This window comes from Canis lupus, chromosome 7, assembly GCF_048164855.1.
Source record: "Canis lupus baileyi chromosome 7, mCanLup2.hap1, whole genome shotgun sequence".
Lineage (NCBI taxonomy): Eukaryota > Metazoa > Chordata > Mammalia > Carnivora > Canidae > Canis > Canis lupus.
In genome coordinates, this window is record NC_132844.1 from 8,572,849 (window position 1) to 8,593,574 (window position 20,726).

General features: G+C 39.3%; 1 protein-coding gene across 7 annotated transcripts in view; it reads left to right on the forward strand.

Annotated features, from left to right (window-relative positions):
- The window catches only part of RTN4IP1 (reticulon 4 interacting protein 1), a 45,567-nt gene that overhangs the window by 6,280 nt on the left and 18,561 nt on the right, over window positions 1-20,726 (forward strand). For all 7 annotated transcript variants that reach the window (XM_072831912.1, XM_072831913.1, XM_072831911.1 and 4 more), the window contains exons 3-6: window positions 921-1,072; window positions 1,873-1,941; window positions 2,838-2,962; window positions 14,520-14,568. In XM_072831912.1, coding sequence (XP_072688013.1) covers window positions 921-1,072; window positions 1,873-1,941; window positions 2,838-2,962; window positions 14,520-14,568 — 395 coding nt within the window. The remainder of the gene's footprint in view (window positions 1-920; window positions 1,073-1,872; window positions 1,942-2,837; window positions 2,963-14,519; window positions 14,569-20,726) is intronic.

Genomic DNA, 20,726 nt, shown 5'->3' on the forward strand with positions numbered 1-20,726 from the left:
CAATAACATAATTTTGTGTCTTAAAAAAGTCATTTTATATGTTGAAGTTTTGTAATAAACTGTAGGTTACTGTAGATAGTCAATTTGAAATAAAAAAGTTAGAATGGGGAATCCCTGGGTGGCTCAGCGGTTTAGCTCTTGCCTTCAGCCCAGGGCGTGATCCTGGAGTCCCGGGATCGAGTCCCATGTCGGACTGCCTGCATGGAGCCTGCTTCTCCCTCTGCCTGTGTCTCTGCCCCTCTCTCTGTGTCTCTCATGAATAAATAAATAAAATCTTTAAAAAAAAAAACAAAAAGAAAGAATGTTTTCAGCTCTACTTAGCTAATGTTTAGGTAAATATTTAAAAAAAATAAAGATATGCATAATAAAGCAATTAACTTATCAGAATGGGGTAATCACAAATTTTTTTCCTACTCATGAATCTATGCACTTAATTCAGAGATGTTTTAGAAGCATTTTTGGAGATGTGGGGAACATTCGTCCTAGACCCATTTAGGCATGGATATAGTATTTTATACTGTTTGTTAACCTCAAAATGCTTTAACATTATCTTCCCTAGATTTGGCACCAAATGATTTTGTTGTTTAAAAAGTTCACAAATGAATAAAAGAAACTGTCTTCAAAGGATAAAGTAAGGCTATAAAAGGAAATACCAAAAGTTCTGAAGGCAGTTTCAAAATTGGAATTTCAAAAATCATTTTGAGCAGTGGTAGCTTTAATGAGTGGTTCTAACTCTCCAAGTAATTTTCTTTGGAAAGAACATTCCTTGTTTTTGTGTTTTGGATTGTGATGATAAAAAATTGTAAGGGTGATTATTTTATAATCCATGTCTTGAGGATCTAGAATCTGGCATGTAACTCTGTAGTAGTTTTTAAATCCTTTCACTCTTTTGGAAGAAACAGATAAATTGTATTTCATAGGTGGTTATGGAGCTACGGCTTTAAATATGAAACGTGATCCTTTACATATTAAAACCAAAGGAGAAGAATTTCCCCTGACTCTGGGTCGAGATGTGTCTGGTGTGGTGATGGAATGTGGACTTGATGTGAGGTACTTCAAGCCGGGAGATGAGGTGAGTTATGCAATGCCACTACTCCTTTTTTCTAAATATGCAAGTTTCATTTTGCTTCTTTTGGAAATATACCTGTATCCTTGACTTTTTTTTCCCCCCCATCTTTTCAACAAGTATATTAAACTTTGGCTAGAACTCTCATTTTCTTGGTTCTGTTTTTACATTTTTCACAAACAATTCCTAAATAACTTGACTGTACTTAAACTTTATAAATCTAGTACTAAAGAATTGCAAAGCTTTAAAATATGTAGGATTGGGACTTTTTTTTTTCTTGCAGAAGTCTTTAAATGACAATTTCTACCTTATGGGTTAGATGGTTTTAAAATAGCTAGTTGGGTATAATCACCTGTCACTTGTCACTTTGAACTTTTATATCAAGAAAGTAAAGTGAGCTCATAATAATAGCTAACACTATTCTAGTTGCTTTTCATAAAATAACACATTTAATTCTTATGAGGTAAGTACAGTTAGGCACAGTTTACAAGATGAGGAGGCTAATCTATAAAGAGGTCCCACCGTTAGTACTAGAGCCAGGATTCAAGCCCCAAGAGACTGTGCTCTTACTGGTACTCTAAGCAGTCCATAAATACAGTAGGATTTAGTAGCATCTACTTCCAGTGTGGTTTGACTTGATAAATCCAGAGTCATACTAAGTACCATTTTTACATTATGTGAAAATAACTCTTTTACTTGGTGTATTGCTGACTTGTGCTTTTTCACAGGGTGGGGTCTGTAACGGGAAAGCCCTCATGCTGTGCTTTGGTCAGAAAATATGTTTCTAATGAAGTTGTGTGTTTCAGGTCTGGGCTGCAGTTCCTCCCTGGAAACAAGGCACCCTGTCAGAGTTCGTTGTAGTCAATGGGAATGAGGTAACTCACCAACTCCATGCTGAAATGCCATTAGAAAGGATAAACAAAGACTGACAAATATCTCTGAAATAACTGGTTGCTTTTCACATCGGGTTTGTGTTTTATGGGTAGTTTTGAAAGAGCTAAGAAGGAGAATAGGAACTTTTGAAAGAGTAAAAAAGTATTTGATGTCCTTTAGTTACACTGCCTGCCAAAGCGGTTCTTTGTCTCTTGGAGCAGGGATTTGGAGTGAGATCTAGAAACCCTGCTGTGTTTCTCAGTTTTACCCAGAAGAAGCAGTTGAAACCAAATATACTAAATGGAGCATACCGGTTAATCATCAACAGAAGCATGAGAGTATCAAGCTGTTTCAAATAACTTTAGAAACAGTCTAATCAAATACAGTCAGGTGGCCTGACAATTTGAATAGAGAGAAAGGGGTTAACATTGAGGAAATTGGCTACAGAAGGGAGGGCAGGAAGGGAAAAAGGGGTATTACTGAGATTAGAGAAAGTCTGGAAAGATTATCTTCCACTAAATGGGCGTAAAGGAAGCAGCTGATCTCAAAAACAAATTAGAATGTGTTTATGAGGGCTCAAGGTTTATTTGGATTTATTTCTGGGTATAGTCAGAACTAATGGGATTATTGAATGTGGTCTCTTTATGAAGAATTAAGCAGCTTTATCTGATAATATAGCCTATAAAATATTACTGAACCTCTGTGAGGCAGGTTGAATCATTAGTAGGATATTCCTTCGGGATAAACCTGCAGTAGGGTATGCAGTAAACCCTGAACGTGGTGGAATGTTACAGACTTATCTATGAAAGTAGTTGGATTCCTATGCAGATAAATATATTTAATTGTGTATAGGTTTGCGGGTCATTGCTTATTTGTAAACTGTTGTCTTCAAATTTAGGTCTCTCTCAAGCCCAAATCACTCACTCATACTCAAGCTGCCTCTTTGCCATATGTGGCTCTCACAGCCTGGTCTGCCATAAACAAGGTTGGTGGCCTGAATGACAAGAACTGTACAGGAAAACGGTAAGTATCAACTGTGGCATCTCCACCTCTCTTTTTTCCTTCTGTAAGGTATTTCTTTGCAGTTGGTTTATGAGAAGAATATTAAAACTCAGATCATTTGCATGAACAGGGTTGTGGTAACATTTAGAACAATCTCCAAAAAAACCTGTGTCAGCTTGATTTATTTATTTTTTTTTAAGATTTAATTCTATTTGAGACTGCAGGGACGGGGTGGGGCAGGGTCGGGGAGGGGCAGAGGGAGAGGGAGACAATCTTCAAGCAGATTACACATTGAGTGGGCAGCCTGACTTGGGGCTTGATCTCACCAGCCAGAAATCATGAGCTGAGCAGAAATCAGGAGTTGGACACTCAACAAACTGAGCCACCCAGGTGCCCTGGGTTTGTACTTTCTTAACCTTATTGTGTTGATTCTTAGCCCAAGCAAATGGGAATTTTTAAATGGAAACATGTAGGTGAATTTCAGGAGTCTGAACTTTATAAAACAAAATTTTGTATGTGAATCTCTGCAAAGAAGATCCATAGCTGGGCAGCCCTGATGGCTCAGTGGTTTAGTGCCACCTTCAGCCCCGGGTATGATCCTGGAGACCTGGGATTGAGTCCCACGTCGGGCTCCCTGCATGGAGCCTGCTTCTCCCTCTGCCTGTGTCTGTCTCTCTCTCTGTGTGTCTGTCTTGAATAAATAAATAAAATCTTTTTATTTTTTTAATTTTTTTTAATCTTTTAAAATCTTTAAAAGATTTTTTAAAATCTTTTTTAAAAAAAGATCCATAGCTTTGGTTAGATTCTTAAAAGATTTAAGGATTACCTTTTTACCTTTTCTAAAGAATGATGTCAAAGTACTGGTGGGAGTTTTTTGTGTTTTTTTTTTTTCCCTACCTCTGCTAGGATTTGTTCTCTGACTTGCAAATTTCTCTGAAGACTAGATATAAAGAGACTGCCAAACACTGATGAATGTTCTTGAGTTCTCTTAGGCCTACTGCTTGGCATCCTTTGGGTCAATTCTTGTACTTCAAGGCCTTTACTGTTTTAGTTAGCAACAGCACAGTGAATAGAAATGTCTTAGGTGTACTTGAGTCCATATCCAGATTCTGCTGCTTTCTAGCTGGGTGGCCCACACTTCTCTGAGTTTTAATAAAGGAGATAACACAAGTAAAAGTAGTAGCACAGGTTGTGGCTCACGGAGGGCACTCAGTAAATGGTGGCTACTGTTATTAGCAGTGAGATTATATTCCTTGTATCTTAGAGAGTTGGTGTGATAGGGAAAACTGATTTTACTTTTTGGTGAGAAAACTAGGTACTAAGAACCATTTAATGATTGTGATAAAGGAGAGAAATCTGGAGGTCAGTTTTTTAATAAATTAAAATGAGTTTTTTGATTACTAAGGATTAGCACAGGTAAGATAACTACACTGTTGTGAAACCTTACACTTTACACTTAATGTGTTGGGTTATAAAGGCTTGGATTTAATGAAAGCTTAATAGCTGTATTTCTGAAAGCAGTGTGAAGATGATTCATCTAATGAGGTGCTACCCTTTATTGTAGAATTCAAAGCAAATATTTATTCTAAAGGTCAGCCCTGTTTATTTTTTTAAGCTTTTGAAGTTACCATTTAGGTCACCTACTTTGTTTAAATTAGTCTGGCCACATAGATTTTTCTAATGGTTTGTCTTCATTAATAGCCCTGTAAAATTCAGGGTTTTTAGACCTTTATTATTATTGTAGGCTCTGCATTGACATTGATGCTTTATTGTTTTGTTTTTTCCTTAAAAATATTACACTTTCCATGCTTGCATGTGACCATACTTTGCTATGGTCAGAGAGCTCTCATTCCTTTTGCCAGTTCAGGGCTCCAGGCATGTTTGTTTTTAGTATCTAGAAGAAGCAATTTAGAAAACCACTCTAGCTGTCCTTTCTCAGGTACATGGATCTGTGCCCCTATTTTATTGTTGGCTTTGTGAGTAATTCCTTGGTACTGTGTTAGCTTCTGTTTAAGCAATGACAACTTGGATCTGGGGAAATAGAACCTGAGGTCCTACTCTCCACTCTGCTGCCGACTCATCAGGTGAGCCCTTTACATGCCATTTCTGGAGTCTTTGCAGTTTCCTCCAGGGTACTGAGTGGAAGACAATGTAGGTTGTTAGGGGAGCTTTGAGAAGTGGAGAATTTTATACTTTACTTTATATAGTGTATTGAGTTGATGTATTCATTGATTTAGCCACATATTAACCAAACTGGAGGGAAATTCATTATAAAGAGCTTCACTCACTCATATCCTGAATCTCCTGCATTCTCACCTGACCTGTAGGATGCCTTTGTTCCAATTAGCAGTGAGAACTTGGCCCGTGGTGCTAGGAAATCTGTTTACTGCGGTTATACATGGATGGTAATAATAGTTTAGATCTCCCAACTCCTTATTTGTGAGAATCAAATGAGAGATGTGAGTACCTTAAAATACTATAAAAAATAATTTTACATGAAGAAATTATGACTAAAGTGGGATTTTATTATATATAAACTCAGAGGTTGTAGTGTCCAAAGTGGCTTTTTCCAGTTTGACTATTCATAGTGAATGGTGGAGCATATTTTGGTTTCTCTAAGCCATAATTATTCTATTAACTGTTGACATTAAGACATGTTTTAGTCTGCAATAAAGCTGGTCAGTGTCTGTTAACAAGGGCTAATAGTCTGTTTTCCTAACTAGTTAATTAAACAAAAAGACACAAATACCCATCAAGCACTTTGGAAGATTTTACAGGATTTCTTTATAACAGTGTTTTGAAATTAAAACAGAACTTTCTAAAATGAGGGTTCAATGTGTTTACTTTTTCTTTTTCTGTTATATAATTGTATTTCTACAATAACTGAGCATGTTAACCAAGGTGATAGCTTAATACTGATGTAAAAAAAATACTGATGTCACATAATATATCATTTTTGCTCACACTTTGATATCACTAGAAACTGTCAGATGAAATGATTTTTTCTTAGTAGCCCATCCATAGTTTCTTCATGATTTATTAAGTTGGAAAACAGATAACCTGGGGCTCTCAAGATGATAGAAATGTTATAAAAAGCAGTTACGCCAGATATGTTTTGAAAGCGGTTTAGTCTGATGGTTATATTTATTGGTAGTGTCATGGTACATCTTGAATATTTCATGATCTACCTGAAATTCATCTTTTACTGGGAAAGTTGTACTTCACTCTGTTTGACAGAAGTATTAGAAAGTGTTAGAAATTGAACCATTCCTCTTCTACAAAATAAATTTCACTTTTAAATTGTATATCCTTGAAACTCAATGCAGTGAATTTAGAAATGCTGTTTGTTTGTTATTTGAGATTAGGCTTTATGACAGTAAAATTGTCATATAATTGTAATTTGGGTGTCTGATTAATTGTTACAGAATTAGGCTCCAGCTTGAAACCATTGGGTTTACCCCCCACCTCCACCCCGCCCAACCCCTGTGCTTAGACGGTAATTATAACACAGCTTCCTTCCTTCAGATGCCTTCACCCTGTTCTGTACCCCACCACCCACCTGTTTATCTGCACTCTGCTCCCACCACCTCTGTGGACCTCGGGGTTTCATTTGCACTTGACCGCGTGGTGTGGTTAGAGGGGTAAGAGGAAGAAGAAAGAAGCCCCTCAATTTGCTTGCAGGAAGAAACTCGCTTGGCTGGGAGGAAGAGGAGAGGGAGGGTGGAGGCTCTGGCCAGTGTGATGCAAATGAACCTTGTCTCTGCCTTGGGACCTATTTGTCTGGGGCCCCAGGAGGGCTCAGTTAAAGGAATAGCAGAAAACTTTGTTGGCACTTTGTGTTTTACCAGTGAGCTTTCTGGGGGGAGCTCTGAAGCCTTGTGCTCTGCAGGGCGGGCGCTGTAACTTAGCACCCAGCCCTGCCCACTTGCTGCAAGCTGCAGCTGCCCTTCCCCCCCCAGGTCATAGCTGACTAAGTGGCCAACCACGTGACCTTTTTCAGTTCTTAGCATCTTACCTCTCTGAAGTATATGGCACTGCAGACCCCTTCCTTAAGACTCGTATTTTCCATGGTTTCAGGATACTAGACTCCTTTAGTTTTCCTGCCTTTTTGGCCATCTCTTGTAATCTTCAGAGGATCCTCTCTTTCTCCAGCCCTGAACTGTTGCCGTGGCCCCAGGGTCCACTCCGTCACGGCTCTCGGTCTCCCAGAGGTCTCTTAGCTGCTCCCAGCTTCTGTGCCTGTTCTGGTAGCTTGCAGATCTGTTTCTCACCCTAGCCTCTCTGCTGAGTTTCAGTTAGTAGCCCCCTTCGAGTTTTAAGCTCAACTGGTGCCAGACAAGATGGGCTGACCGCCACCCTGAGTCCTCTGGATTGCGAACATCCGCTAACTGGCACTCCCCTTAAGCCAAAACCAGATACTGTTTCCAAACTCTGCTCCCCCTCCACAGCACAACTCATTGTTGGTGTCACAGGAAATTTAGGATGGTTGTCAAACCAGGGAAAATGTCTTCCACGTTTCCTTTAACGTGGGGGCTCTAAGATCTCAAGGCATTTCAGGTTTTCTTATGCAGTGAATAGGCCTAAAATACGCATTTTAATCAACAGCCCTCCTTCACTAGTTTGTTGATGTCTTCCCAGTGGTGGTATCAAATGACAAAACTAATACAAGGTAATAATGCGTCTATCCTTGACTCAAGGGAAAAACAATGCACAGATTGTGGAGCACAGTGCCTCAAGCAGGGGAGCACTCTTCCTGAGGGATTTGGGCAAGAGTGAGTTTTATGGAGCATTAGAAGAGGCAGCACGGAAATGGCATGATTACCTAGGAGGTCAGTGATTTCCTTATAAGGCTAGCAGGGCCTGTTTGCTATGTTAAGGTAAGCTAGCCAAGCTGAGTTGGAGGGTTGTGATTGGTGTTAGATTTCCTTGACAGCGAGGCATTCTTTGTAGTGCGGACTGACTTGGGTTTAGATTTATGACGTGGGCCTGGCCACTGGGGTAGCCTCCATTTTGTGGGTCCTGTTATACGAATTAACTTAACTAGTGTGGCGTATTGTAAGTTTTTACAGGTCTCGTAATTGGAAGAATTTTCATGGACAAGCTTCTGGTTTTGTATATCTCAAACCTTGTTTAACCATTTTTCTCCTTTACTATTTGCATAATCTAGTGCTAGGAACCATGATACTTAGCCGTCTCACAATAAAACAATAATTTCCTGATGCCTTGTTGTGTCATTTTGGTGGGAAGTAGGAATATTCCTGGAAGGCAATCTTAAGCCAGGGTTGCCGGCAAGAACTTTACTCAAAGGACTATGAACCACATCAGTATTTTCCGCTAAACCCAAAGCAAATGTGTTTCCAAATCTGCTTCCCTTCAACCAAATCTGGTGTTACTTGTCATGAGAGGAAGCATAATGGAGGGTGTAGAAATGGAAAGAGACAGAAATTTTAACTGATTGTGGTTAATGGAGTCATTTTCCCTCTACCATTCTGAATTCTCTGCTGAGACTTCTGTAATAAAAGATTAACAAGAGAAAAACAGGAGTTTATTAACATGTATACCTCATGTACATGAGCTACCAGGAGAAAACAAGACACTCAAATGGGTAGCTTCCAATTCAGGCTAAAATACTGTCTTTAGCTAAAGACAGAGGAGAGGAACATGTAGGGGAGGCCAGTTGTGAAGAAGTTACCGGGAAAAGCAAGGTAAAATTTGTTATACAGATTTCAGTGGGTGCCTTTTCCAGTGATAATCCCTGGAGGTAACTTTAGAACCTTAACCTTTGTCTTTCATGATAGCCAGGAGAGGAGATGCACCTTTATAAATTTATGTCCTGCTTTTAGGCTGATAGAGGAAGGGGGCAGAGCTTTCTTATATCTGCTGCTTCTTAACTGCCTTCAGCTCAAAATAATCCTTATGCCGAAGTGGTATATTTTGGGGCGGCATATTTTGCCACCCTTCATTAGCATATCTTTTGCAAATTTTACAGAAATCTATGTCCACACAAATATTTTGCTGTGGCTTTTCTCAGGGCCTTGTGTAAGTTAAAGGGCTTGGATCTTAAACTTCATTGGCCGTGTAGGGAAGGAAATATGGTTTCCCCCTATTCTTCCAAGTTCTTGCCTGGAACCCCAGTAACAAAAGACCGATTAAAAAGGGAAAAGCACACAGATTTATCTAATGTAAGTTTTATGTGACCTGAGACCTTCATAACGAAATGAAGATCTGAAGAAGTGATTAAACCCGAGTGTTTTTTAGGCTAGTTTGATAAAGAGTGAAGAGTCTTTAAAAAAAAAAAAAAAAAAAAAGTGCTAGATTAGAAGGTATGAGCTGAGCATAGTTAACTGGGAAATTTAACAAGGCCTAGTCATTAAGATTCCTTGCTGTATCCTCTGTCTTGGAGATAAGGATGTCCCTGTCCTCCAGGTATAGGAGCACACTTCTCATATGAGGATCTTATGACCTGCCTCAGGGGAGAAGGTCAGGGAGTCCTTCCTATACATGCTGCTTCTCAACTGCCTTTACCTTAAAAGATTAAGTATGCCAAGGTGCCATGTTTTGAGGTGTGGTATCCTGAACCCCATCAGCTCCGTGGTAAATCTTTCTCTGCCTGTGTTCCTTTTGCCCCTTATCTATCCTAGGGTTGCCATCATAAACACTCCTTCCTCCTGTCCTCCTTTCTTCTCTCTGTTCTACAGCAGATTGAAGGAACTGGCGATTTGGTATGGTTCCCGCTGCCTGTCCTTTTAGGGAAATGCATTCCCAGTACTCCTGGTTAAAATTCTGAGTTTCATTTCCCACGGAATCATTGTTACACTGTGTATGAGGTTCTTGGTCCATTATGGGTTAACTAAACCTTAATAAATGGCTACCCTGGGCACTGAGCCAACATATATAAATAGCTTTGTTTTCATGGGAAAATGTGTTTAAAGTTCCAAACAACTAATTCACACATGAACTCTTCTGCAAATTGGGGGATGTCTACATGAATTACGGAGGCTTAGAAGGGGACACACCAATCCGGCTATCTCGGCCAAGTGAGGTTGATTTGTTTTGTAGTTCTATTCTACTTGTTCAGATTAAGTTTCTCACTTTAGGGAGTAAACTTAGCATGTTATATTTTACTCTCTTTCACCACCTCTCCCACCCCCCAGATTTTAAAGTAGTGTGAGAAATTAAAAAATGAAATTAGGTGTTTTCAGCATCATCCTTAGGTTTTAAAGACTATTTCTAAAGAGTTAGCCATATTTAACTCATCTTTCTTTTTGAGCCATTAGGACTTTAAATAGAGGGCACTCTAATCTTGAGATGTGGCTTTTTTCCTCCCACGAGTACGTGGTCTGGGGGGAATCCTGAAGGTTCTATACTTTTATGTTAGAAAGATGGGGAAAGCAAATATAAACCTTAAATAAGATTGAAAATGCCAACTTTTCCTTTTCACTGACTCCTAGGGTAATCATCATTTCACAGAAGATGAAAATGAGGCCTGCAGATTCGTTAGTGAGAGAGTTGGGACTAGAACCCAGGTCTCTAGATCCCCAGCCCTGGCATTCCACTTTTCTGGGGCTAGGCCAGGATATACAAATTTGAAAGATTATTCTTTACTTCTGGATCTCAGCCTATTTTGTAGTATGTTTCCTATATTTTTTTATTCACAAGGCAGTCGATGCCTTGCCTCTTAAGGCTGGAATACTGAAAATGTGATTGTAGAGGGACTTAGGTACCCAGATATGGGATTAAAAGTGACTTAGTCATGGAAAAGAAGCCACCGCTGACTTAGTACCTTAGTTTAGGCAGAATTGAGAGATTGGACAGTGACAGAGAAAATCAGATTGTAAGGCTTCAGAATGCATATGCAGTGTCAATTCGTACTTTCTCCCATATTTTTAATATCTGCCACAGTGTGAATCTCATGGCCTTCAAAAAGAGCTTCACATGTGAATTTAGGAAGTAAGGGAGGAACATGATTAAAAATCTTAGCAATTTTGAATTGTAGTACTTTTTCCAAATAGAGTATTTCCTGGGTACTTGTTCTATACAATAAGCAATATTCTTCACTCTAGCAAATAGACTTCTGCTTCAATGAAACTTGAATATATACAGTGTGACCATTATAGCAAGCTGGGTAGAAAGCCTTTCCACTCTAGAGCACTTCAGTGGAGGGCCACTGGGGGTAAGCAACAGCAGCTATTTTCCCTTTGTGTCGGAAGTGCTTTGAAGAGTACAAGAATAGTTAGTTCAGCCACGGGACTTCAAACCACGGAGGACTAACCGACCTATTGCTGGCTTGAAAATTCATTTTGCCTGCTGTCCTTTTTGGGGGGACTTTCTTTGAAGAAAAGTGCGGGCTCTAGTTGAATCTGCACAAAACATGGAGCTTGCAGGACCTGAGAATGACGTGTCTCCAGGTCTTTACGAGCTGGCTGACTGTATGCTGTACTTCAATGGGCTTGCCCCTCGCCTGTTTTGCACTTGGGGCACCATCAAGTGGCAACATCAGGAACTGAAGCTGCCTCTGTAGAACCACTCCCTCTTCTGCCCAGCGCTGCTGTATGACATTTTTGCTTTATTATTTGGGGGAATAAGCCTGCTTTGGATCAAGAGTTATGGGGAAACGATGAACTGACAATAATAAGGTTGGAGATGTGTCTGGCAGTTGGATCCTTAAGCAGCCATTATATCCTTTTAATCCAGCCTTACCAGGGAGAAAAGTAGATATGAATTTCAGGCTTTTTTTCCACAAATAGCTAGGTGATTCCCTCACTTGAGGTAGTAGCAGTTATCTTGACTGCAGGATATGATGATTCAGATGATTTTTAAAGTCAGAAGACATCCACCATCTGCTATATCCAGGGTAATATGCCCAATGCTGGGCATAATGTGAGGTCTCTGCCCTCGAAGGCTTCCAGAATGGCTTGGGAAGCAAGTGTATGGTGAAAGTTAACAACGCGGCTAATGCCACATGGCATTGATTCCCAGTTTGGCACTCTTAGGGGTGTTGTGCAGGAAAGCTGGAGTTGGGCTTCAAGGGCAGGCAGTGAAGTTATCTGAGGTCTGAGCCATTGTGTACAGGACTTGGGCTGAGATGGAGAGTTCTGTTCAGGAAATGGCGAGAAGTCGAGTTGAGCTAAAGATTAGATTGTGAAGGATTTAAATGAGTGTTTGACTTGCTATGTTTCTGTAAATAGGAATGGGCCAGAGTGAAAGAGTAGAATATTTCATGGATAAATTAAATTTTTAAAGATTTTGTTTATTGGAGGAGGGTGTGGGGAGAGAGAGAGAAAGAGAGAAAGAAGGGGGGGGGGGAGCATGAATAGGGGAAGGGGCAAAGGCAGAGGGAGAAACAGATGCCCTGCTCAGCATGGAGCCCAGTGCAGCTCGGGTCCATGACCTGATGATGACAGACATTTAACTGACTGAGCCACCCAGGTGTCCCTGGAAGACTTAAGTTTTGGATATAGCTGTGAGGCAGTTTTCATGCTTCCTACCTCCACCTCCTCCACCCCCCATTTAGTAAGCACTTGAGCTATTACTGTATGAATTGAAGGATTTTCTTTTTATCTTTATTTTTAAAGGTTTTATTTGAGAGCAAGGGAGCACAAGCAGGAGGAGGGGCAGAGGGAGAAGCAGACTCCCCATTGAGAAGGGAGCCCAACATGGCATGATCCCAGGGCCTGGGATTACAACTTGTGCCAGAGGCAGAGGCTGTAACCTGCTGAGCCACTCAGGTGCCCCAAATCAAAGGATTTTAGAGGAGTTCATCTTTAAATTTTTCCCTCATTCTATGCAATTTACAATTCTTCAAAAATTAAAAGTAATTTTTCTGGAAGGAACACAATTTATAAGACCTGTTTTAATTAAATTTAGTGGTATTAATTTCAAAGGGAATAATAGCTGGCTCAGATTTTAGCAGTAACTTTTAAGATTAAAGGGGTGACAAACCTTCTGTGATTTGGGTAAGGGAGAAAAACACAAAATGAAACTAGGGTTAAGATTGTAGACAAAATGCATGTCCTGAGGTTCTGTGCACTGGCTAGAGATAGGTGACAAAATCTTCTGCACTTTTCTAGTCGCCAAATTGAAGAGGGACCCACAAATTTGGTGAAACTGGAGCAGAGAGAGAGAGGAAGTCATTTTGGGCTGGGACCCAGATGGTGGGAACCCAGGACTGGCATGTTAAGGGTGGTAGGAGAGGCATGGAATCCAAACCCCCAAAATAGTAAAACGATGTAGGATGTTAAATGGTATAGTGGCAATAAAATGGAACATAAGGTAAGATGGAGAGTGCAGACAGGGTGAGGGAGAGAGCCTCGAGGATATTCGAGGAATAGCAAATCAGACAAAAGAAATCTCTGAAGAGTACTGCAGTGGAAGACTTGTCTGGCACATTCAGGAGCAGTAGGGAGGCCAGTGTGGCTAGAGTGGAGTGAGGTACAGAGTTGAGATGGGGGCAAAGAGAGAGGGAAGTGGGACCCACAACCAGCAGTTATGAAGTTTATAGTGACATAAATAGAAGCTCAGCTACTCCCAGCATGTAGGCTTTAGAAAAATGTTTTTCTGTGCATACTCATAAAATGAATGAAGAATTCTCTCAACAGTATCTCCTTAGCTATTGTGGTGTCAAAACGCTTTTGATAACGTCCCTCATTCTAGGCTGGTAGCATAACACCAAAGTGCAGTTCAGTACAAATTATTTTTTAGGGACCTGAAACTGCAGTTCAAATAGGCAATTCTCTGGTGGTCTGGCTCTGTTCAATAAGGAAATGTAAGCATGTGTAAAGTAGTGATTCTTGACTAGTGATTCTCTTTTGGGTCACATATTTCTTTGGGAAAATTAGTCTGGATCCCTCTCCTCCCCAGTGCATGCCTATAGAATCACACCAAATTTTGCATGTTATTAGAATTAGTTCAAATTAGTTCACAATTTCAGAGGGTTCACACCTGTATGCGAACTCATCCATAAACTCCAAGCTGATTACCCTTGGTCTAGAGGAACAAGAAGGCTGCAGTAAGCATAGATAGAAAAACCTGGAGCCCAACATTATTTGTACTGAGAGGACAGATTCATCTGCTTTAACAGGAAGCCAAATTGAGGAAAAGATTGATTTCCATTTATGAAAGTAGATGCGCCTGTCGGGACAGGTTTGAACAAAAGACATTTATTCCACTTTGTCAGGAATGTGGTTGGGAATATGATTTTTCTTAGAGAGCTACTGAATCTACTGTAACACACTAAAAAGGATCCCAAAGCTCCGTCCTATAAAGAAAGCTATGGTAATTTTAGTCTGGAAAAATTGTGAGGCAGATGTTACCAAGAACCGTCTGAGTGACTTAAAAAAAAAATGCAATATGTTGGTATTTTTGGTATTTGGTATTCTTGGTAAAGAGTTCATAGAATGTTTAAGCATTTATAGATTCTTGGAGAACTTAAAATCCTTGAGTAATCTTAGGAAGTGAATGATTATTTGCTTTTGGGATCGTGTATCTTTGAACCACTTCATGGTGAAAACCTCTTGTTTATTTATCCAGTTACGTTAACTTAATATTTTCATTGATTGTGATTTCTTTTGCATTGCAGTGTTTTAATCTTGGGTGCTTCAGGCGGAGTTGGTACTTTTGCCATACAGGTAAGACAGTTTTTTTTAAAATCTAGGATTAGAAAGATGATTTCCATGAATTTATAAATTAACATATTATAAATTATTTTTTCCTAATAGTTGAGAGGAAGGTAGGCTCAGTAAATTCATCATAATTTCAGCTTGTTCTTCTTTTTTACTTATTTATTCATGAGAGATGCAGAGAGAGAGAGAGGCAGAGACACAGGCAGAGGGAGAAGCAGGCTCCATGCAGGGAGCCTGATACAGGACTTGATCCTGGGACCCCAGGGTCACAACCTGAGCCAAAGGCAGACGGTCAACCACTGAGCCACCTATGTGCTCCTCAGCTTGTTCTTCTAAGAAGAAATTTCCTAATGTGGAAGAAAGCATCAACTTTTCTAGGAGTTTAATATATGACTTAGTTTGTGGTTATCCTCTATAGCAACTATAGGAAAACTTTTAGGGAGGAAGCCTAGGGGTAGTGCAGGCAGATAGAAATTTGCAATTTGGTAGAAATGGATAAGTTGTTTCTAGAATGTATATAGACATGCAGTGGTCAAAATCCTATAAAGATGGCAGTATTCCCCCAAAGTGATCTACAGATTCAGTGCAATCCTATCAATGAGAACTGCCTGTTTTGCCTAAATGAACAAGCTGATCCTAAAATGCATATGGAATTGCAAGAGACCCGAATTGACCGTCTTTAAAAAGGACAAAGTTGGAGGATGCACATTTCTCAATCTTAAAACAATACAAAACTATAGCAACCAAAACAATATGATACTGGCATAAAGATAAACATACAGATCAGTGAAATAGAATTGAGCATCTAGAAATAAAACCATACACCTGTGGCCAATTGAATTTTGACTAGGAAGGCAAGACCACTAAACATGGAAAAGAGTAGTCTTTTTAATATAAGTAATGGTGCTGAAACAGCTAGATATCCACATGCAAAAGAATGAAGTTGGCCCCCTACTTCATATCATATGTGAAAACTAAATCACCCTGGGTAGAGCTAAAACTATTAAACTTTTAGAAGAAAAGAAGAGTAAATCTTCATGACTTTGGATTTGACAACAGAGTTTTAGGTATGACACCCAAAACACAAGCAACAGAAGTAAAACAACAACAACAAAAACCCGACAAATTGGACTTCTGAAAATTAATAGCTTTAGTACATCAAGAGACCCTGTTAAAAAAGGAAAAAGACAAAACACAGGGGGCAAATATTTGCAAATCAATTCTCTAATAAGGGTATAATATCCAGAAAATGTAAGAATTCTTAGAATTTAACAAAAGACAACCCAATTAAAAATTTACCCAAGGACATGAATAGACTTTTTTCCCCAGAGAAAATATACAAATGGATAATAAGCCCATGGAAAGATATCCAGCATCATTAGTTATTAGGGAAATGCAAATCAAAACCATGGTAAGAGATCACTTCACACCTACTAAAATGGCTATTTAAAAAAAGAAAACGGAGACACCTGGGTGGCTTAGGGGTTGAGCATCTGCGTTTGGCTTAGGCGTGATCCTGGAGTTCCAGGATTGAGTCCCACATCAGGCTTCCCACAGGGAGCCTGCTTCTCCCTCTGCCTGTGTTTCTGCTTCTCTCTCTGTGTCTCTCATTAATAAATAAATCTTTTTAAAAATAAAATCTAAAAAAAGCAAAAGAAAACGGAAAATAACAATGTTGACCAGAATGCAGAGAAACTGAATGTACTAGTGGGAATGTAAAATGCAGTCGCTATGGAAAACAACCTGGAAGTTCCTTAAAATGTTAAACCTAGGATTCCCATCTGACATGGCAATTCCATTCCTAGGTATATACCTGAGAGAAATGAAAATGCATGTTCAGGCAAAAATGGGTACACGGATGTTCATAGCAGCATCAGTATTCATGGTAGCCAAAGAGCAGAAGCAACCCTAATGTCTATTAACTGATGAATGAACAAAATGTGGTATATGCAAGAGTGATCTATTACTCAGCCATTAAAAAGAATGAAATTCTGAAGCGTGAATACAACATTGATAAACCTTCAAAACATTATGCTAAGTGAAAGAATCTGGACACAAAGGATCACATTGTAAGATTCCATTTATATCCTGTCCACAAGAAGCAAATCCATAGAGATAGAAAGCCAGGAGCTGGGGGCGAAAGGCAGGAGGAATGACTGCTTAATGGGTATGGGGTTTATTTTTGAGATGAGGAAAATGTTCTAGAATTAGACAGTGGTGATGGTCGCACACATTGTGAATGTATGTAATGAATTGTGTGCTTTTAAATTGCTTAAATTTTGAATTTTAAGATTTTTTTATTTTAAAGATTTTATTTATTTATTCATGAGAGACACAGAGAGAGGCAGAGACAGAGGCAGAGGGAGAAGCAGGCTCCATGCAGGGTGCCTGACATGGGACTCAATCCCGGGTCTCCAGGATCACGCCCTGGGCTGAAGGCGGCGCTAAACCGCTGAGCCACTCGGGCTGCCCTTGACTTCATTTTCATTCACCATTAGATACTGCTATGGTCTAAATGTTTGTATCCCTCAAGTTCATATGTTCAAGTCCTAATGCCCAGTGTGATGGTATTAGGAGGACGGCCTTTGGGAGATAACTAGCCATGAAGACAGATCCCTCATGAGTGACATTAATGCCCTTATGAAAGAGGTCCAGCAGAACTCCATAGCCCTTCCACCATATTGAGGACACAGAAGGCACTGGCTATGAATCAGGAAGAGCGCTCTCAACAGAATGTGACCATGCTGATGCCTTGATCTCAGACTTCCAGCCTCTAGAACTGTGAGAAACTCATTTCTGTTTATATACTGCCCAGTCTGGGGTATTTTGTTAGAACAGCCCAGACTTAGACACCCAGGGCCTAGTCCAGAGACAGAGCAAATGTCAGTTAATTAATAACTAGATGGAAGAAAAGAAAAGAAGGAGAGAGGGTGGAAGGAAAAGAGAAATACCATATCCTGCTGGTTAGAGTATGAATTAGTCCAAGCACGTAGTAGATGATGCCAAATGATTTCCCTAAATCTCATTATAAATTGCCCTATGCTAACTCAACCGTTCCACTTTTATGTATATACCCTATATGCACAGTTAATGTGCATGTTTACCAAAAGATATGTACCAGAATTAGAGATATCATCCCCTACTGGAAACAACTCAAATGTTTAACAACGGTGAAATGGACAAGTAAATTGTGGTATATTCATACACCAGAATATTATATAGTCATGAAAACAGACTATAGTTGCACACAGTGAGGTACATGAATCTCATGAGCAGAATAATAGTGAAAGAATTCAGAGCCTGTGTCATTCCATTTAATGACATTCAAGAACAGGTGAAACTAAACAGTAGTGTTTAAGGATCCCGACGTAAAGAGTTAAACTCTTAAAAAAAAAAAAAAAAAAAAAAGGCGTGCGGGTGGTAGAGGGAGGCAGTTGGCAGAAAGGGTCCCATACTAGTCCAGATGGTGGTATTACTTCTAAAGGAGTGAGAGAACTTTGGGAAGGGGAAAGTAAGGATGCTCAGGAACATGGTGCATGTTCTAGTTATTAATCTAGAGTGATGCTTAGAATACTGTTTGCTTTGTAATATGTTTATATTCCATGCACTTTTTTGTGCGTGTTTATACTTTACAACAAAAATATCTTAACAAAATTACAGTAATAGGACATTATCAAGGTCATACAAAGTCATACAAAGTTATTACGAGAATAAAGAGTAGAATAACATATCTGTAGACAGTAACAGCACATCATAAAACATGCCCATAAGACAGATCAGATGTGACTTACAATTTCTAATTTTTTTTTAAGTTGGCTCCACACCCAATATGGGTCTTGAACTCACACGCTTTACTCACTGCACCAAGAAGACATCCCCAAATGTAACCTACAATTTCAAAACAAGTTTAAAAAATTAAAAGTATACAAGACATGGAAAAAAAAAAAACCCGAGATAAAATGGAACTGGAAAAATTCAGGAAAAAAAAGTAAAAGCAGGGCAGCCCCGGTGGCCCAGTGGTTTAGGGCCGCCTTTAGCCCGGGGTGTGATCCTGGAGACCCAGGATCGAGTCCCATGCTGGGCTCTCTGCATGGAGCCTGCTTCTCCCCTGCCTGTATCTCTGCCTCTCTCTCTCTCTCTCTCTGTGTCTGCCATGAATAAATAAATAAAATCTTTAAAAAAAAAAAAAAAAGTAAAAGCAAACACAATTATTTAGCAATGAAGACTAAACTAGAAGGAATTCAATAGCAAATAAACAGAACACATAATGCCCTAAAGAGAAATAGAATATATAAATAGGAAGAATTTTTAATTACAAAAGAAACCAACAAGAACAGATTCAAGAGGAAGTGTCAGATTTGAAAACAGTAAAGAAGATTGATGTATGGATAGTAGGAGTCTCTGAAGAGGAAAACAAAACAAGGGAATACAACAAATACTAAAATCTGTAATTCAAGAAGATTCTCTATTTTCCTGAAATTAAATGATTTGAAGCTACATACTAGATGACCATAGCACTTATCTAAGAACATGGACCTGGATTGAGCAGTATCAAGGAAAACCCTAGTTAGTAAAATTACTGGCTTTTAAGAAAAAGGGGCTGCTGGAATGGCTCAATTGGTTGTGTGATCTCAGCTCAGGTTATGATCTCAGGCTCATGAGGTAGAGCCCTGTGTTGGGCTCCACTTTGGGAGTGGAGCCTACTTAAGAAAGAAAAAAAAAAAGATCCTTGGGACACCTTAAAAAAAAATCGTGTGACTAGAAGTAAAATTAGATTAGCATCAGATTTTTTGACAGCAGTGCTGTAAAGCCGCGGGGGCGGGGGGGGGTGCAGTGCAGAATGGAGTAACATATTTAAGACACTCAAGCAAGAGTACACGAAGACTAATTTTACATACAGCAAAACTGGCCTTCATGTATAAAGGTCACATACGAACTGTTGATAACTTGTAGGAATTTAAGGAATACGGTCTTACCCTTTTCTGAGAAATGTACTAGAGCATGAACTTCTGACAGCTAAATGACTGGAGAGACCTCAAATTAAGGACTGCTGGTAAATGTTGAAATGTAAATTTATCTGTAGAACCATGAGCTTAGAAAGAGAGCACATTGTATAACAGCCATATCCTATGATGAGGTAAATGCAGCACAACCATTTTTTAAAAAGGGGGTGGAGGGAACTGGGAGAGCATATATGATAATTCTAATGCTTTCCTTAATCAGTTCAGTAGTAGTAATAATAACCCTAGTATTACTCAGAGATCATTTTGTGTGTAATATACAATAGAACAGATGACTATTTATAGTATATTTTAATTCTGTCACCCTGTGTCTCTGACAGCCAGGATCTTAGGTGTGGAAGAAAGGATAGACAGAAGTTAAGTAAAAGCTTTGTAGTCTTAAATTTGAATTGAAGTATCAATATGAACTCGAGAGACTTTATGTATGTAAAGCTACCTCTTGGTAGATCATCGCTCACTAAAAGAATGCAGGACTTCTTGGAGAAATGGCAGATTCTAGAACTAGGGCACAAAATGTACAAGAATGAGCTGAGAATACATTCAACAGCAAGAGAACTATCAGACTACTTGAGTCGTATCAAAGAGACTTAGGAGTCGACTTGAAGAAACTCAAAGATATGACAAGTTGAGTTCCAGTATAGTAATACAATGAATTAAAACCCTTCAAATACATTTAAAGCCATGAGTTCATTTTTTTTTTTTTAATGGTCACTTTTGGAAAATGATGGGGAACTAATTTATTTTATAAACTGGTAAAGGGGAAATAATTATTTGTCTTGCCTTTCCTATACGAATTGTACACCTGAATAAGCAAAATAATATATGATGGGAGGTGTTAATTTTAAAAGTATTCCAACTACTAAATGAAAAAAGAATATCACTATTTTGCATCCACCATTAAACAGCTAGTAAGACCTTAAGAGCAATAACCAGGGTGGCTCAGCGGTTTAGCGCCTGCCTTTGGCCCAGGGCGAGATCCTGGAGTTCTGGGATCGGGTCCCGCGTCAGGCTTCTCCCTCTGCCTGTGTCTCTGCCTGTCTCTCTCTCGGTCTATCATAAATAAATAAGTAAGTAAATAAATAAATAAAATTTAAGAAACGACAAAAGAGCAATGACCACGCATTATGTGCCTGCTATGATTTT